At 39.1% G+C, this 20,576-nt stretch overlaps 1 protein-coding gene across 6 annotated transcripts in view; it reads right to left on the bottom strand.

Moving 5' to 3' along the window:
- Window positions 1-820: 820 nt before the first annotated feature.
- LOC128234858 (monocarboxylate transporter 13-like) overlaps window positions 821-20,576 on the bottom strand; it is a 34,844-nt gene continuing 15,088 nt past the window's right edge. For 2 of the 6 annotated variants that reach the window (XM_052949406.1, XM_052949407.1), the window contains exons 4-8: window positions 18,325-19,665; window positions 15,818-15,997; window positions 13,898-14,023; window positions 4,970-5,079; window positions 821-3,571 (exon numbers count right to left, since the gene is read on the bottom strand). In XM_052949406.1, the coding sequence (XP_052805366.1) occupies window positions 3,455-3,571; window positions 4,970-5,079; window positions 13,898-14,023; window positions 15,818-15,997; window positions 18,325-19,665 (1,874 nt within the window). In that variant the 3' untranslated portion in view covers window positions 821-3,454. Of the gene's footprint in view, window positions 3,572-4,969; window positions 5,080-13,387; window positions 13,514-13,897; window positions 14,024-15,817; window positions 15,998-18,271; window positions 19,666-20,576 lie in introns of those variants that run through there. The other 4 variants (XM_052949409.1, XM_052949408.1, XM_052949411.1 and 1 more) reach the window with 4 other exon arrangements.

Here is a 20,576-nt window from a genome sequence, read left to right as displayed (position 1 = left end):
GTGTCCGCCTCTCACACATGAGGTTGTGGGTTCTATCCTTCCAAGGGCGAGAGTGATCTATGGTGAGTGTCCGCCTCTCACCCATGAGGTTGTGGGTTCCATCCTCACAGGATTACCTTCTAATAGATTCTCAAAATGGACACCAGTACTGGTTTCTACCCAGGAAACAGACTCGACATTATATAAGCTTTCAACTTTAGTCAAAATCAAGCTAAAAGAATTAAGAAAAGCCTCTATAAACTCTAGAACCCCTGATTGTATGTATTATCCAGCACGTCTTATTGTTTTCAGTCAAAAGAACTTCCAATAATTCTTTTCACATTTGAACCTGATCGGAGGCATTTTATTACATATATACATGACATTTGGTGTGATAAATATGTTGTTGTCTACAGGGAAACCAAAACCATGTTTTTTCCAAATTGTTGTGTAGTTATTTCTCATTTATAGCACATGTAATCACTGTCTGTTGCAAGCATTTGTTTTGGTGCTCATAACGATGAGCTATATATGCTTAAGTTAAATAAATTTCTGTTCTGTTCTTTTCTGTTCTTTCAAAGGATCTACAGATATGGTGAAATAAAATTGGATTTCTCCGAACTTTTTTAAACACGGGTTGCACGGCTACTTATAAAGCACGTCAAAGAAAATGAATATAGGTCCCCATAGATTTCTGTTTATTATTCTGAAAATGTGAGGTTTGTGAATAAAGTATTTGAAACCTTTTAATTATAACAATTGTAATATCGAAAAAAAATCATCGACCATTACACGGCAGATCATGACATACTGGGTGTTGGTGCAAATGAACAATACAGTATTGAATGTTCATACTTTTTATTGCATTCTTACATTATGGTTTGTTAACATCTGCTTGAAGTATAGGGGGATCTGAATACAAAAATAAACAAACAATAAAGTGGAATTCTTTAACATAACAGTTATTGTAAACATGGGGATATACAAGCATATGTAACAATATTTTGATCACATGATTTGGAAGATACAACATGGACACACACACCTCTTCTCAAACAACGCATATCGCTTTCATTTTGGCTGAACCAGTTCAGTCGTTCAGTATCAATAGCAAACACCCCAACATTCACATCCATAAGCATTATACGATAATATGAACATTTAAGTCATCAACAATAACAAAAATATTTATTTGTAAAATAACCAATGAGACAGAATGTTCACACACATATATCACAAATTGTATTTTTTAATCTTTTTTAATACACTCAAAACAGTATAATATCGTAAAACAAATAAGTGAGTGAAACTATATGATAATGTACGATACATATCTGAAAATTAAGTGAAACTATATAATAACTTGCGAAACATATCTGAAAATGTGTCGATTATTAAAGACACAATACACTACTGAACACAAAAAGTATATTCACGCATAAAAAGTCTTATATATGGTTTAGTAAAGTACTCTGATATGACCAAAACAATCACTTGCCCACGTAAGTACAAACATAATGGCGATCCCTTATTAAGTTATTACCAATTACACATCGCAGCTTCAGCATTAAATGTTACTTTATAAGGCTACTGCAACTTTGTAATCAAATCTACTACGATAACGCCCGAAATACAAACACAAGTACGGTGTATTGTATTTCTTATTGTTTGAGATCTAGGCTGTCAAAGATGACGGCGAGGTTGTAAGATTTTGTCTGAGAGAAGTTGCTTTAATACAATGAAAAATTAAGACGAAATGACAGCAATTCTGAACAAAGCCCTTCCTTGCGAACCATTTGTTTATGGAATGCTTCGAATGTAAAGATTTGGAAAATACATGATAAGAAAACAACAATTAACAGCTGTTAGAAAATGTAACTGTATGTGAGGTAATCTTTTCGGAAATAAAATATTGTGATAAAAAAGAGATATATCATATAAATGTGTGTAAAATCTAAACAAAAAAGACTTAAACACTTTAAAAATATTAAAAATGACAGAATTATTGGAAGGGTGCGGTTATCTACACCGTTTTTGAACTAAAGTCGCAAAACATAAAAAAGTATCTGTATGTTTACGTATAAACATTTCCGTTTGAAAACGTGCATATTTTACATATTAACATGTCCGTATATACAGCTTTTGTATTGCAAATAAAATCCATTTTAAATCTATATTTCTGCAAAGTAAGTGAAAGTGCAGAATGAGACTTGACACGTGTTTCAAACACCTGGTTGGTCACAGTAAGCCAAATGCTTTAACTCGGATAACTCAAGATGACGGACATTTTGTTCAGAACTTTGCCAGTAAAAGTTAACAACGTGATTAACGATATTCTTGTAAACTGTTAAACATGAAATATTTGATTATGTGGTTATATATAATATGTAAACAAGTACAGCAGAAACAGTTGTCTCAAAATGTTGTAAGAAATACAGCAGATAACAAGTGTATCTACAAAACTGCCAGCGCATTATTGGTTTTAAAGTAAACAACGGTGACGTCAAATTTAAAAATGTTCTGAACAAGCGACCCACTGTGTGGAAAACGTGTCTACATTGCACACCATTGGCTGCTACCATGCATACATGGATAAGACAACTGAAGTTATTTAAGAACACGATACAGACGCCCACATTTAAGATGAATTTTATAATGAACACTTCGGCACCATCTGCATAACTTCATACACGATTAAAAGCATTCATCCGATTAAATAATTACTATAAGATAAACACATGTTAACATTTTATCCTATGGTATACATTAAAACATTATTTCATAGCATGGCGTATACTCATAGTTAAAATATAGTCTAAAACACAATCTATTACGTATTTAAGAATTTAATATACTCGACATGTACACAACATCAAAAGCACATATAAAATTGTGATAAATTAATAAAATTTAGCATATAATGCTACTAAAATAAGTAGAAATGAGCAAAATAAGAACGAGAATGCTTCAAGCATATAGTATGTGCAAGTAAGATATTAATATATCACTAAATGGTGAACATTTATATATTATGAGCAAAATTGTGACTTTATTACAGAGTTCACCGTCGTCTCATCAAAAACAATACATAAAACATGTCACCTTTATCAATATCACTGTACTTATTGTTTCTAAAATTACGACTAAACAGGTTTTATCAAAAATATAAAAGCCCCGTTTTGGGAAGGCTTTCGATGCTAGCAGACAATCCGTCAGCCCGATAACAGCCTGAATATCCGTACCGTTACGATCCATATTTTCAAATCGTACAATATAAGAACAGTGAAACATGCCTAGCTGAATTTCGATGTGCCTTTAAAAGTGCATGAAGTTGATCAAAACATTTTTCTGACAGAGATGAAAAGGCATAACATCATCTTCTAAAGATGTCCACGTGAAACGCTGACCCGCACATAGCACAGCAAATACCAAGTGTTACAGCAGTTAGCACGTGGTTAACACGTGACATGGCCGCCTACAGCTCCACGCGCTCGGGCCGTTCCGGTTCTTGTCTTGGTGGCATGGCGGCACTCTCGGGGTCACTCTTGTAGGTGACGGTAATATCTTCATCGTCATCTTTCTGCAAACAAACCTCAAACACATGCATTTTTCTTTGAAATTTATGTTTTAGAACATTCAAACAATGTTTTAAGACAAACATGGTTATGGTTATTATTCAGGATAATTATAACATGACCAATATCAAGTGTCTGTTCCAAACACCAATCACAGCAAGTTAAAAACACACACAGACGTTTTGCCTTTTGGTAAGCGTGAATTCATAATAACTCATCAGTATCTTATTTGGCTGAATTAGACCTGCCACTAGATTTCTCAAAGTATTAGTTACAATTGTGACCTTATCCGACGCCAAGACGGCTACTATTGACTTGACACGATTGTCGCAACGTTATATAAAGTTTTGGCAAACGCATGCTCTTGTAATAACAGACGCCATTTGGCGGCATGTCCAGCCCGTTGGAAGAGCCTATGACACAGGCACAATGCTCTGCCATGCAATTGCGATACAGATTAACCTGGAGTTAAACAATACGTAAAACCCTGCGACACATTGCCTCTGCATGGTGAACCTCTAAGGCAAGTATGCTTTAAAAATCCTATTATGCATAGTAAAGATAAGGTTCAGTCCAGACCAGTCATATCAACAATACTCATTTTGACACTTAACCTCTAAATGTGAAAAAAGTATTGTTGTTTTTTGAAAATGCTATCAAGCATGGTCAAGATACAGCCCGACTAGGATCATTTCAACCTTTGATCTCTAAGCCATGACCTTGCCCTTTGAAATACAGACCATGGCAGTAGTTTGCATGACACGCCGCCTCATCATGGAAAACCTTCACGGCAATGTTTTTGAAAATCATATAGGGCATAGTCAAGATACAGCCCGACAATTTTAACGTTTGACCTCTAAACGTGACCTTGACGTCACTGTATCATGGCATACTTTCATGACAAGTCTTTTTTTTTGAAAATCCAACAATGCATTGTCACGATACAATCCAGAGCTTTAAATGTAACCTTTGACCTCTATACCCTTGACCTTTGACCAGAGTCTTGTGCGCAACTAGCCAGCTCATTTTGATGAACCTTCATGGCAAGTTGTTTGAGAATCCCAAAATGCATGGTCAATATTTAGTCCGGACGGATAAAGCGGGGCTAAAGGCGTGTGATATAACCTGCCCTTGTGAATTTAATATAGGTGATTTACAAGGATAAATAGCAATCATAGCCTAGAACCTAAAATATACAGGTGTCCATACAGCTGATAAAAGAGCTTACAAGTTAAACATGCAAAAAAAGAAACATATCATGTCTCCAGAAAAAATATATGCCATTAAGTAAGAAGCCAGTCTTGCTTTACTTTAATTTTACGTCACATGTCATTACATCGTACAGATTGAGATAATTCCCCATGATAACTGGAATGTTTTCATCCTCTTAGATGCTACCTGAAGTGAGTACTTACTTTAAAGCATGGCAAGAAGAGGACGAAGTGGAACATCGTACCACAGAGGAAGAGGCCGCCACCCAGGAAGAATGAGGCGTCGTAGTTTCCGGTCGCCGTGAACACGGCACCTACAAAGGGAAATTATAAGTATCTTCCATGGCCGAGAGTGTAAGATAAGTTCATTCCGACCCGAGCGTAGGGTGTTTTTCGGAAACGAGGTTTACCAAGTCGTGGTTGTCATGGATATGCGCGCAGTGATTCTGATTATGTTAATAGTCAAATCGGTCTTTAAATAGTTCTAAGGAGAGTAAAGCATTATTTCTTGAAAGGTGCGTGCAAGCTGTTTTATGTTGACATTTGAAGCGAGAAATAAATAATTAGCGTTCTAATTATTGCCTTAGCGTTCTAATTATTGCCACAAGACAAGGTTTCCATGATGCTACAGACGATAATTTTCATCAAGGGAGGTAATCACAATGTGGTTACCATTAAAAAGGAGTTCATTACGGGCATTTCATCTTCGCCCGTGGGCAAGATAAGAATTTCTAGCATGGTTAAATTATTGGATCTACTTATCTGAGGTGTAAGAAAAGTCATTACAAACTTGCAACGGTTGTTCATAGTAGTTGTTAAGTTTATGGGCAGTACGACCAATTCATAAACTGACTGCTTAAAACGGTCAAGTCTTCGAAACGAAAATCAGTTTGTTAATTAATCAGTTAGTTAGTTAGTTAGTTAGTTAATGGTCCGATTATGCAATAAGCTTACAATAACACTAACATTTATATGTTAATGCACATATTACAATTACAAAATACTTTCCAAATACTGCTTTGCTCTGAAAGCTGCACTCTCACAGATTTACCGCTTTGACAGTTTTTTTTTTATTTTATGTCGTGGAATGAGCCAATTTCTGCGTAAATATCTGAAAACCAGTGATATCAGACTGCTGACAAAAGATCAGAGCGCAGATTTTAATATTTACGTTCGAAAATTTATGTTTGATGGCTAATAGCATAACTAACGGTTAAAGAACAAGAGGCCCAAAAGGGCCTATGCTCTACTGGCATGGCTTTTGTGGTCATATCAATCCAGAGAATGTATGTATGGGTAAATGGCAACAGACATATAGTTTATGTTTTGTGTTTGGGTTACCTGAAAACGTAGCACGTTCAACATCTGAGCCCAGAAAGTATTGTAAGCAGATTAGTTGCCTGAACTATTTTAATATGTGCCAAGTAAAAGTCATCTGACAAAAAAAAATGCTTTCAAAACTGTACTCATAGTAAAATTTTCTGTAGTTTTAAAAGTTAAAAAAAGTTGGTCAAAAGGTCAAAGTCAAGGGCATCCTAGGACAACATTGATCAATTTGAACAAACATTCACAATCAATTGTGCTGAGATGGATGCACGAACACACAAAAAGATTTTCAAACCTTTCCAGATTTATGTTTACCAAACCTGTGAACCCTGGGTGTGGCCAGTAATGACACCAGGTGCATAACTTAAAAATTCACAACCAATTTTGTTAAGATGAATGCGCAAACTACAGAACTTAAAGCTAAAAAATGGCACTTGGGCTTTCAACAAGAACAAGGCAGAGTAATTCACAAAATCAGCTGCAGAAGCAAAAAGCAAATTGTCTCTCAAAATCCTAGACTTGCAAATTGTCTCCCTTAACTCTAGACTTGAATTTACATGTACATGTAAACTTGGCTAAAAATAGAATTCGCTCATGCAGACCTGGCTAAAAATAGAAAGCATTTCATGGCCCATAATCTAGGCATTCATGGGCGGATCTTGCTGGTTTTCGAAAGGAACCGAGCTCTAATAAAAACTGAAGACTGTATCGTGTTCACAACCAATACACAATAGCATTTTTTTATACTATCAAGGGCCATAATATAGGCATGCATGGGCGGATCTGGCTAGTTTTCGAAAGGAACCCAGCTCTAATGGATATCTAGATACTGTACACGTTTCATCGAGATACAATCAAAACTGAAGACTGTATCGTGTTCACAAGCAATTGTTTACAAACGCACGAACGCACGGACGCACGACCGCACGGACGCACAGATGCACATACTACGTACACATTACCATCGCATAAGCTCTTCTGGCCTTTGGCCAGTAGAGCTAAAAATGCATAAAATATCAATTTTTGAACTTAAATATGAAAATCTGCGACCTGATGTTTTGTCAGCAGTCTTATATCAATGGTTTCCATGCATTTTCGCAAAAAATGGCTCGTTGCAAGACCAAAAAAAAGAGCTGTAAAAACGTTCAATCTGTGAGAGTGCAGCTTTAACACAAAATTACATGTACTTTTCTCGCTGAGATGAAAGCATTGTACACTTCAAATGTTTAATGGTTCACTTTCTAAATGAAGTGTGTGTTCGTGTCATTGTGACTTTGAGGTTTATAAGAACAAGGGCAAGAAAAAAGGCGACCCACGAGTAAATACCAGATACACTGCCAATGACAATATGTTTATTATTTAAATTTCAGTCTGGGTGAAAATAAGAAACATGGGTTCTTACAGTTGATAATGGTTAATTCTGAAAACAACCGGGGCAAAGACAAAAACAATCTGAAGTCCTGATTTCAGGATTAATGACATTTAGAACCCTCTGAAAATGTATTGAAAGTATCACCATTTCCATTACTCGAAAGTAGAAGTGAGACTTACACAATAATCGAGGGGTGAATGCGAAAAGGTTCTAAGTGACATTAAATAAAGAAAAAGATAGAACCTTTTCGCGTTCAACCCTCGACTGTCATGTTTCAAACTAATGCAAGAGAAAAATATTTCACTGGACTGACCTTGAATTTGCAATTATAGTTCCAAGTACATGTTAATTGAAATGGTGTGTAACAAGCAGCAGCATTTCAAAAGCGACATGATGGTTCAAGCATCTTAATGGTGTTGTTTTAGTGTTTGTAAAGGTCTGCAGGCGCCCTTTTTGGTTTGACCCCGCCCCGGTGCCATCACGACTTAACGAATATTTAAATGCCAAAAGGACATTATAAAGGACGTTATAAGTGACTGCAATTCCCAGTCACAGCTAGACTACCTTAAGATAAATTTTGAACTGTAGTTATATTCTCGCTGGAGTGAACTCACCATTACATGTTTATTTTCTTTATTTTCTGTGATCACTGGTTAAGATGACAAACATCTTTATCAAACACATATAACAAGCCATATATAATCTAATGTTCAGTAAAATCAGTCAGTTTTAGCATGCAATCATCATGGCCTAGATATCCGGAAATCACACATTTTGCCTATTTTCGTTAGAAATACTTCATTCTGAACAAAATATTTTTAACAAGAATTAACATTCGCGCAACCGGCTAGTATTCAGCCAAGGGCAAAATTCAAGTTATCCTATGAGTTATAGCTTTCTATGATAAGTCTACATGAAAAATAATACTTTTATCGAGTTCTCACGATATTTCAAATATTTGACCTAGTGACCGAGTTTCTGACACGATATACGACGAACTAGACTTTATGGACACGATGAATTTTAAGGTTTGATAATTTCATCCATTTGTTCAATAATTCAACCTAGTAGCGTAGTTGTATTTGTACTATGTATTTTAATCAATCCTGGCCAATATTGTATTAAAACAATATAGTATTTCCAAAGAAGTCTCATTGCGATCAAATGCAAAACTTCAGTTGTGATCACACGATTGTTCTATCATATGACCTACTGACCTATTTTTTTCACTGATATGACATATACTCTTAATTGGCCTGTGTGTGTCCAGGTTCAACAACCTAATCAGAAATTATCTTTTTGAGTGTTCACAAGCAAATGTTGAACGGGGATGACGCACGATAATGACGATGACTTACACGATCCCAACATCCAACCTCCGTCTCATTTCAGCTATTATAAATGAACATGTCCGAATTTAAACCTTTATAAAAACTATTATGTTGTCCGGGAAAAGCAGAGTCATTGATATTAATAAAAGCAGTAGAAAAAAAACATGAGTTGTCTGGGAAAAGAGGTGGAATTGAATGCGAGATCACTTTCACAGGGTCAAAAAGGTCATGTTCCAGAAAGTCCTGGTCAAACAAGGCCACGACTGAAAATGATACTTGATTCAAACTATTGAGCAACATAGGTAATTTGAAACGTTGTGTCACTCGGCCAACGTTTAAAACAACAATTCATGTTTTATAAGCAACTCACTCCGATGACTACACATTTATATATATCATATACCACCAAAATATAACATTTCAAATTGGGTCCCCTATTTGGTACTAGATGATCCTTTTGGAAGTGGGCCTTTTTGACCCTTTTTGACCCGCATTCGTGTGTCAAAATCATGAACATTGAAAAGTCCACATTCTCAGAGTGCGCTCCCATTGGATGCCATGTGCAAGGCCATGTGACTATCACCTGTGCATTGAACACCATGTGCAAGGCTATGTGTCTATCACTTGACTATCACCTGTGCATTGAACACCATGTGCAAGGCTATGTGACTATCACTTGACTATCACCTGTGCATTGAACACCATGTGTAAGACTATGTGACTACCACCTGTGCATTGAACGCCATGTGTAAGACTATGTGATTATCACATGTGCATTGAACGCCATGTGTAAGACTATGTAGCTATCATGTGCAAGACTATGGGTCTATCACCTGTGCATTGAACGCCATGTGCAAGACTATGGGACTATAACCTGTGCATTGAACTCCATGTGCAACTTTATGTGACTTTCACCTGTGCATTGAACGCCATGTGCAAGGCCATGTGACTATCACCTGTGCATTGAACGCCATGTGCAAGACTATGTGACTATCACCTGTGCATTGAACGCCATGTGCAAGGCTATGTGACTATCACCTGTGCATTGAACGCCATATGCAAGACTATATGACTATCACCTGTGCATTGAACGCCATGTGCAAGGCTATGTGACTATCACTTGTGCATTGAACGCCATGTGCAACACTATGTGACTATCACTTGACTATCACCTGTGCATTGAACGCCATGTGCAAGGCTATGTGATTATCACCTGTGCATTGAACGCCATGTGCAAGACTTTGTGACTATCACCTGTGCATTGAACGCCATGTGCAAGACTTTGTGACTATCACCTGTGCATTGAACGCCATGTGTAAGACTATTTGACTATCACCTGTGCATTGAACGCCATTTGCAAGGCCATGGGACTATCACTTGTGCATTGAACGCCATGTGCAAGAATATGGAACTATCACCTGTACATTGAACGCCATGTGCAAGACTTTGTGACTATCACCTGTGCATTGAACGCCATGTGCAAGACTTTGTGACTATCACCTGTGCATTGAACGCCATGTGCAAGACTTTGTGACTATCACCTGTGCATTGAACGCCATTTGCAAGGCCATGTGACTATCACCTGTGCATTGAACGCCATGTGCAAGAATATGGAACTATCACCTGTACATTGAACGCCATGTGCAAGCCATGTGACTATCATCTGTGCATTGAACGCCATGTGCAACACTATGTGACTATCACTTGACTATCACCTGTGCATTGAACGCCATGTGTAACGCTATGTGTAAGGCCATGTGACTATCACCTGTGCATTGAACGCATTGTGCAAGACTATGGGACTATCACCTTAAATTGAACGCTATGTGCAAGACTTTGTGACGATCACCTGTGCATTGAACGCCATGTGCAAGACTATGAGACTATCACCTGTGCATTGAACGCTATGTGCAAGACTATGGGACTATCACCTGTGCATTGAACGCCATGTGCAAGACTATGGGACTATCACCTGTGCATTGAACGCTATGTGCAAGACTATGGGACTATCACCTGTGCATTGAACGCCATGTGCAAGACTATGGGACTATCACCTGTGCATTGAACGCCATGTGCAAGACTTTGTGACGATCACCTGTGCATTGAACGCTATGTGCAAGACTATGTGACTATCACCTGTGCACTGAACGCCATGTGCAAGACTTTGTGACGATCACCTGTGCATTAAACGCCATGTGCAAGGCTATGTGACTATCACCTGTGCATTGAACGCTATATGCAAGGCTATGTGATTATCACCTGTGCATTGAACGCAATGTGCAAGGCAATGTGACTATCACCAGTGTATTGAACGCCGTGTGCAAGGCTATGTGACTATCACCAGTGTATTGAACGCCGTGTGCAAGGCTATGTGACTATCACCTGTGTATTGAACGCCGTGTGAAAGGCAATGGGACTATCACCTGTGCATTGAACGCCATGTGCAAGGCCATGTGACTATCACCTGTGCATTGAACGCCATGTGCAAGACAATTTGTGACTATCACCTGTGCATTAAACACCATGTGTAAGACTTTGTGACTATCACCTGTGCATTGAACGCCATGTGCAAGGCCATGTGACTATCACATGTGCATTGAACGCCATGTGCAAGGCAATGTGACTATCACCTGTGCATTGAACGCCATGTGCAAGACTATGTGACTATCACCTTTGCATTGAACGCCATGCGCAAGGCAATGTGACTATCACCTGTGCATTGAACGACATGTGTAACGCTATGTGAAAGGCCATGTGACTATCATCTGTGCATTGAACGCCATGTGCAAGGCAATGTGACTATCACCTGTGCATTGAACGACATGTGTAACGCTATGTGTAAGGCCATGTGACTATCACATGTGCATTGAACGCCATGTGCAAGGCAATGTGACTATCACCTGTGCATTGAACGACATGTGTAACGCTATGTGTAAGGCCATGTGACTATCACCTGTGCATTGAACGACATGTGTAACGCTATGTGTAAGACCATGTGACTATCACCTGTGCATTGAACGCCATGTGCAAGGCCATGTGACTATCACCTGTGCATTGAACGACATGTGTAACGCTATGTGTAAGGCCATGTGACTATCACCTGTGCATTGAACGTTATGTGCAAGGCCATGTGACTATCACCTGTGCATTGAACGACATGTGTAACGCTATGTGTAAGGCCATGTGACTATCACCTGTGCATTGAACGCCATGTGCAAGGCCATGTGACTATCACCTGTGCATTGAACGACATGTGTAACGCTATGTGTAAGGCCATGTGACTATCACATGTGCATTGAACGCCATGTGCAAGGCCATGTGACTATCACCTGTGCATTGAACGACATGTGTAACGCTATGTGTAAGGCTATGTGACTATCACCTGTGCATTGAACGACATGTGTAACGCTATGTGTAAGGCTATGTGACTATCACCTGTGCATTGAACGCCATGTGTAACGCTATGTGTAAGGCTATGTGACTATCACCTGTGCATTGAACGACATGTGTAACGCTATGTGTAAGGCCATGTGACTATCACCTGTGCATTGAACGACATGTGCAAGGCCATGTGACTATCACCTGTGCATTGAACGACATGTGTAACGCTATGTGTAAGGCCATGTGACTATCACCTGTGCATTGAACGCCATGTGTAACGCTATGTGTAAGGCCATGTGACTATCACCTGTGCATTGAACGCCATGTGTAAGGCCATGTGACTATCACCTGTGCATTGAACGACATGTGTAACGCTATGTGTAAGGCCATGTGACTATCACCTGTGCATTGAACGCCATGTGTAAGGCCATGTGACTATCACCTGTGCATTGAACGACATGTGTAACGCTATGTGTAAGGCTATGTGAATATAACCTGTGCATTGAACGACATGTGTAACGCTATGTGTAAGGCTATGTGACTATCACCTGTGCATTGAACGACATGTGTAACGCTATGTGTAAGGCTATGTGACTATCACCTGTGCATTGAACGCCATGTGCAAGGCTATGTGATTATTTTCTTTTATGTTGAGCTGTTGTTTTTTTCCATTTTTGAAAGCAGAATTTTCATGTTTATGTAATGTTTGTGTTTATAAAAACTGTTAAGGAATAGCATATAAATAATGATATGTATGAGTGCACATGCTTATCCGTTTAAGAAGCGTATAACTATGGTATTGTTAAGTATGTTCATGGCTCATTAAATCGCATTCAACTATAAAGCGATACTCCAGAATATAATGCATGAGTGGATATACATGTATGTGAATGAGCAACTCTCTTTCATCGTCTACACTATGAAGAGTATATGTATTTTTGTTAATTTCTGCATACGAGGACATATCTTAAACCAGTATGTATGAACGGGTTAAAATGAATCCACAAAATCGACCGTAATTAGGCTACAATATGTAGACTTTTTTTAATGACTTTCTAGCGTCTTGAAATGATTTTCTTAAAAAGCAAATTGGTGAATGCGATCATATAACTTAATGATTAAGCGTATAAGTATATCTTGTATATGTTGTATTATATGTGTCTTGTTTACGCTGAACCCCAGTTCTTGATTTGACACTAAGGGACCAATTACCTGCCATGGGCGGGCCGATAATGCCTGCAATGCCACGCCCCATCGAAAGCAGGCCGAAAGCATTGGTCAGTTTACCCAGTCCTAAGAGCTCGCAGAGAATAATCGAAGTAAGTGATATAAACGCCGCTGAAATTCATGAAAAAGCATCAAAGTATACTGCAGGTTGTCAGTGTGCCCATAAGCTAGATATAAGTTAGTTGATGTGTGAGTTCCGTGTCCATGACCCTTGACCTCTGAAGATAAGAAGAAAAGTGACATGCTGATAAACCTGTTTCGGTAATGAAAATGGAAGAAATACTACCGTTTACAATATTCAGTTCCTCTTTTGAATTCTTAGAATATATTTTCAAAAGTCCCTAATTTGTGCTATACCCAAAACAGATTTCTCATAACATGTCAAGCAGATTATAATGAAAACTAGCATTCTACGTGGGCGTACCACAGCGTCACGTGACAAAGCAGACCACGCCCACTGGGCGCGACAAGAATTCCTCGTGGGGAATAGCTTACCTGCAATGGGCGGTCCCAGTGCCGAGGACACGCCCCTGGCGAGCGTGAGAAGGCCAAAGGCGTTCGTCAGTTTTTCGAGTCCCAGCAGATCACATATGATAATGGAAGTCAGAGATATATAAGCAGCTGAAATTGAATCAACAACATAAAACTTGAAATAAAGTAAAAAAAATACAAAAGAAACTTGGTGCATGGCATCAATGTCGCCGGGAAACAGTGAATGTGTATCAATGAAGAGGTCTTCAATTAATATTAAAATAACATTCATAAAGTGCTGACTTGAGACTTATACACAGTACATGTCATCTGCGTTTTCCAATATCATCTTGGTGTATTTTGCTTCCGTTTCTGCTTACCTTATATACCATATATGTCTTCTGAGTTTGAAATAAAGGTACAAGTATTTACTTGTTCTGAAACTATTGAAAATTTATAACAATCATTACATACACCGAAGCATTATTTGATATACATGTATAGCATTACAAATGATAAAAGTTTTTAAAACAATTAGAACGGGTTATGTTCTAGGGTCAGTTAAAAGTAGTTTATTGTAATCAAGTGAATAACAACGTCTCCTGCCTTGAGCAAAATGAAGGAATGGAAATAGAGACGCCGGCTTAGCGGTTGAAAAACTGCAAGGTTGTGGCGGTTTAAGAGCTTTGTAGGATTGCACTGCTTACATAACCACGTGCAAGTGATCAGTCACAGTTACAATAAGTACAACAACATATAATGCCAATTAATTCCCGATGACTAGAATCACGAACACACGAGGAAAGCTATATCTTTGCAATAAACATTAATGAATGAACTAACAACAGATTAGTTTTCAACAACAAGGCCTAGAAAACAGAAATGCATCTGTTTCCAGACAACGCCTTTCTCCTAAGAGACTTTGAACACGTTCATCCCTCCAGACCTTGAAATAAGTCCACACAGTACTTGTAAATTTATGTTTTAATCACGACCGGTGGGGCTGAACAGTGCACCTGCTTGTTAGGGCAACCTTGATCGAATGTTTTGTTCCGCCGATCCATCAACAGCAAAGACCAATTATACAAAAGGACTCCACCTAAAATTGTTTTCCTTTTCACACCACTTAGATAAATTCTGTGCAAGCCATTTTGCACTACTGATTTGAGCATCATACCATACACTTCTATACACAGCATCGACAGCAGGGCAATGGTTTACATTGGCGATACACTATATGGCCTAAGATGCTCTTTTCCGGCTGCACATACACGTATACACACCCAGGTCATGGCGTACATTATAACTTTCTCATACCTTAAGATCAAAAGTACATCCTGGATTTTGTTTACTACAGTGTATTTTCTGATCTACTTATCAAACAGTAAATCATCGCAGTTGGCATTCGTATTGATGCACCCAGTGTACGGCAATCATACTGTTTGTACAGGAAACATTGCCACGCATTTATGACATTAAGACTGATGGAGACTCTTTACAGTTTATCAAAGGTATGTACATGGTGTTGTACACGTATCAGTTACGAGAAAAAGTAGACGGTTCAGTACAAGCCGTCTCTTGTGATATGCAATGCATCAAACCCGCCAGAATAAACAGTTGATGTTCCGACGTCATACCGGCTAGAGGGTAAATAAACAGACGTCAACCAAAAAGGCTGACTGTACGTATCAAATACATCGAGTATACGTACTAAATGCACTGAGTACACGTTCTGCTAAAGGTGAGGTGGTCTAGTGGTATAGACGGCCACCTAGAGGTCGTGGGTTCGAGCCCGACCAGGGAACCCTTCTTATTGTTCCCCATATTGGATACTAGTAGTCAGGTTTCTGCACAGAAGGCGGACTAGCGCGTGGCTCAGATCACCTGACACTCTTTACAGTCAAGTTAAGTTATACTGGTAAAAAGTATAAGTAAAATACATACACGTCATGAGACCGAACATCAGAGCCGCAACCATGAGAGATGCGAAGGAATTGCAGAATGGCGTCAGCATGATGGTGACCCCCGCTACCAGCATGGAGACGTTGTTTAACAAGAGACTGTTCACAGAGGGGAGATCCGCCAGGCTTCCCGAGATGATCCGCCCCACCGTGTTCGTTATACCTTAAAAACAAAGGGTAATAAAGATAAGCACTTTAAAGTGGCAATCGGGTAATGGCGTAATACCTTAAAAAATAAAAACGGATCGTAAATATTAAAGTGGCAATCGGGCAACTGCATTAGACCTTGGAACATACACTGGGCTCGTTTCATAAACACGATCCTAAGCTAGGAGAGAGTTTCAACAGCTGGGGGCCGATCCATCAAGAGTTCTAGGAGCGATATCGTTCCTAGGAGAGAGTTTCAACAGCTGGGGACCGATCCATCAAGAGTCCTAGGAGCGATATCGTTCCTAGGAGAGAGTTTCAACAGCTGGGGACCGATCCATCAAGAGTCCTAGGAGCGATATCGTTCCTAGGAGAGAGTTTCAACAGCTGGGGACCGATCCATCAAGAGTCCTAAGAGCGATATCGTTCCTAGGAGAGTTTCAGCAGCTGGGGACCGATCCATCAAGAGTCCTAAGAGCGATATCGTTCCTAGGAGAGTTTCAGTAGCTGGGGACCGATCCATCAAGAGTCCTAAGAGCGATATCGTTCCTAGGAGAGTTTCAGCAGTAGTATTGCACTATTGAAAGTCTCCCCTTTAGAAGGAAATCGTTCATAGGTTTCTTGAAGAAACAGCCTCCAGTACGTGTGACCTTTTCATAAAGAATCCTGTACAGTACTGCACTGTTGACAATCTTGTTTAAGTACAAACGGCCCCTAGTAGTCTTGAAGGATCAGTCACCTGTAAATCATCTGAATGGTACGGCCCACTCTGCTCCCTACTTGGAGAAGAGAATGTTATATAAAGTATTCGCGTTAAAGGGCGAGTTTGTCCATTATGTAGAGATCTTAACTTGCTTCAATGTACGTGCGGCAAGGAGGGAATGTATGCCCGAAGAAACTTATTGTTGAAATCCCTTGAGAACTGACAGTACATGTATGTCCGTAAGACACGTTGTTCAATACTTCAACATCTGAGTTATCTGAAGCTACACTTGTTGAATATGTGAAGTTAATTCTGAGATATCCTTGCTATATAGGATACAACTTTAAGTTTTAAGCCTGACTTAAAAAGACAAAGAATACAGACGTAAAACCACATTGAGTGTCACTGAGTGTGGCGCAGGCTTAGTCACAGCAGAGTTTTAATTATTCATAGAATTCCAGATATAGCCGGATTCCAAAAACATGTGCAAGAATAATCTTACACTAAGCCCGGTTCAATGTTTAGGTTTGATAAAAACATATTGACCGAATGTGAGCATGGGGAGGTATTAAGTCTTGGTTAAATTGCTATTACTCCTTGTTTAAATATCATAGACCGAGAGCGATGCTTGTAATAGATATTAACAATACGTAATAAAGATCTTATCAAGATTGCACGTTGGTGGCCTATTGTGTGTTTTTTTTTGGTGTGGGGTTTTCTTGTTACAGTTAGTCAAAATTTATGATTTGATTATTCTTCCTGGTTTGGTAAACTACGAGGTATTTCCCCAATGTGATATTGTTTGTTCGGTGCAACCATTAAACATGCAATATGACTCATATCTGATATCAGCCATGGAAATTACTATCGGATATATCGAGTTCTATATTTGGCAATAAATGCGCGATGACTCAATCAAAATATGGACATGCTAATGTACATATATATTTGTAACCATCGTAATTATTAGTATTTTGTTCTATAGAAAATGGTCTGTACTTGATTTATAAGTTAATACCATTGAAAGGTAAATTATTCTGTTTTATCCTTAATTTGACGTAATTCTTTTTTAAAAATCATTTCATGTATGATAAAGTTACGTGCACTGTACGACAGAGAATTGCACAACTATACATTATTGCTAAGACACTTGGCAATTCAGAACATTCAGCATACTAGCCTAAATAAACAGAGTCTACTTTAGGGGCTGGGAAAGATTCTTCCCAATCTAAAATCGAAATTAAAACTCCTGATGTACAATTATTTGAATCCCACAGAAGGATAAAAACAATCTTAAAAGAAACCCTGCGTCAATTTTTATTGTGAGACATCGTAGATGTAAACCTTACACTGCTAAAGAGTGTTGTGATACGGGCAGACTTTATGCAATAAGTAATTTAACGACATTTTTATAGGAACGTAGCTTACGCCCATAACGGGGTAACACCTGGAAATCTAAGATGGTCTTTACTGGGGCCCAGACTAGTCTAAAATAATAGACGTGTTATACGGTATTCTTCTAATCTCTAAAGGATTTATAAAGGATTTGCCGTATCAAAAATCGTAAAAAAATATCCGTCAACGTACCATTATTTGGACTAGGGCCCAGACGTATTTAATGATTTGGACTAGTGACGAACCTATTGCTGAGAGCAGGAATGAAGCACGTGTCTTGTCGACTCCCAGCAGCATGGCCCGCTCCACGATGAACACATAAGGCACGTAGAACCCGATCATAGCAAAGATGTTTCCAAGACAGATGAACATAAAGCCTGCGTTCTTCAGAAGGGACATATCTAGCATCTCGGACATGACGTCTACGAGGGGTTTAGGGAGGCACGCGCATGCGCGGTGGCACGCCGTCTCCCCACGTTGGTCCACCTCTCCCAGATCCCCTGGGATGCTCGTGATACTCGTGATGTAGCTCGCCATGGTTGGCTGCGACCGGAACTCGTTGATGTTGGCGATGCTACCGCTGTAAAAGATATCCTTCTTGTACATCGGGCGCGCGTAGTCCTTAGTCGTGATACTGCGCATTGAGTTACTCAGAAGAGTATGACTTCCGGCCGGATGACCGCCATGGATGATATGTCCCGAGCGAGCCATGAGCTCCTTAGCAACATTTGGCTTGTGGCCGCCGCCGCCACCTCCGAGTTTAATTAGAGGCTGCACTTCATGAGCGTGCACGCCGTTTGGAAAGCCGATGGTTTCATGTCCTTTAGCACTGTCGTTGCTAGCGGTTGATATTCTCTTTCTGCCAGCATTTTCGAAGGTTGGAGATTTTGATGAGCGAACCGGAGATGACGGATTTGACGGAGAAGCAGACTCGGAGCCCACCCGGAAAGATCCCGATCCAAACTCCGCCTGATCAATTGTGATCCGCGGAGTCCTAGTTGGAGATCCAGCGTGACTAGATATGTCGCCTCTTTCTGAGAATGATAACTTTTGAATATGAGGACGAGTCGCACTACTAGTGCGGCTGTCTTGTCGTTGAAAATGCCTACCATCTTTTTCAAAGTACGTACTTGGCAAAGAAGCAATGTCAGACTCATTTTCTTGTAAAATTTGTTCTCTCCTAAGTTTAGTTTGATTTAATTTGTCTAAAAATTCAGTTGTATCAGTCTGTCCTATTCCGGAAGACTCGGAAGTAAAGCCTCGTTTCCGCTTTTTCTTAGCTTCCTCTTTTAACCTATCAAGCATATTCTTTTTTCGTGGAATTTCAGGGTCCTTAATTTTCTTTACGGGCTCAAGGGGCCTCATTAGGGCCCCAAACACACAGCCATTGAATACAATACCAGCGATTATCAAAATAGCGTTTTTCCAGTCATAGTTGTCCAGGAGATATCGCGTCAATGGCGCGAATATAAATGTGCCCACTCCGGACCCACACACTGCAATCCCCGTAGCAATTGCCCGCTTTTTTTCGAAGTAATAACCAACGCTTACTATCGACGGTAAGTAAATCATGCCAAACCCGAAACCTGAAACAAAGAGGTCATAAAACTTTAAAGTAAAAGACACACACAAAACAACAACAACAAAAGAACAGACAGTTCTATTGCATTTAACGATGTGTATCAATAAAGGCGCATGTGTTCTCAATGTAGCGGGTTCCAGTCTGGAGACACGGGTTGTTTTTGTGTACATGTACGTATTTACCAAACCTTTATATTTAAATGTAGAGATTTAAGAGATATAAACTAAGCCGATGAAAGGGACATACAAGGGACCTAATAAAAGGAACCATATATAGATGGTATATCTTAAATGTTCATCTTTTGATATTCCATGTGAATTTTTCTTAGAATATATCAATTAGTTTTGAACGTTTCAGTCACAATAAATGATTTTTACAACATATATTTATCGAATAAATCGAAGTGAAAATTACTACATTTGAAGTAGCGTAAATATATACAGTTTCTGTTAGGCCGTATATTGGTAGCGACGTCCTACCAACTTTGGTATTTCATTACCAAAACTTGGTTCATAAATTATGTTCTCATGAATCGAAAAGAGAAAGCCATGAAAGGGATCATCATCATCATCATCATCATCATCATCATCATCATCATCATCATCATCATATCATCATCATCATCATCATAACCATCACCACCACCACCACACTTTGTTAAAAAATAATGTTCTCATTAATCGAAAAAAGAAAGCCATGAAAGGGATCATCGTCATCATAACCACCACCACCACCACCATCATCACCATCATCATCATCATCATTATCATCATGCCACCAAAATTCGGTCGAATCTTGGATATTCATTATCAAAACACGTTGTTACGAGAAAATACGACGTAACAATTAAAGCTCAAATGCGGTCAAATTCTCACACTTGACAAAGTATACGTCTACTTGATTACACTTAAGACT

Source organism: Mya arenaria, chromosome 5 (genome assembly GCF_026914265.1).
Source record: "Mya arenaria isolate MELC-2E11 chromosome 5, ASM2691426v1".
NCBI classification, from domain to species: domain Eukaryota; kingdom Metazoa; phylum Mollusca; class Bivalvia; order Myida; family Myidae; genus Mya; species Mya arenaria.
The sequence above is the reverse complement of the archived record's forward strand: the minus strand, read 5'-3'. Positions and strand labels throughout refer to the sequence as shown.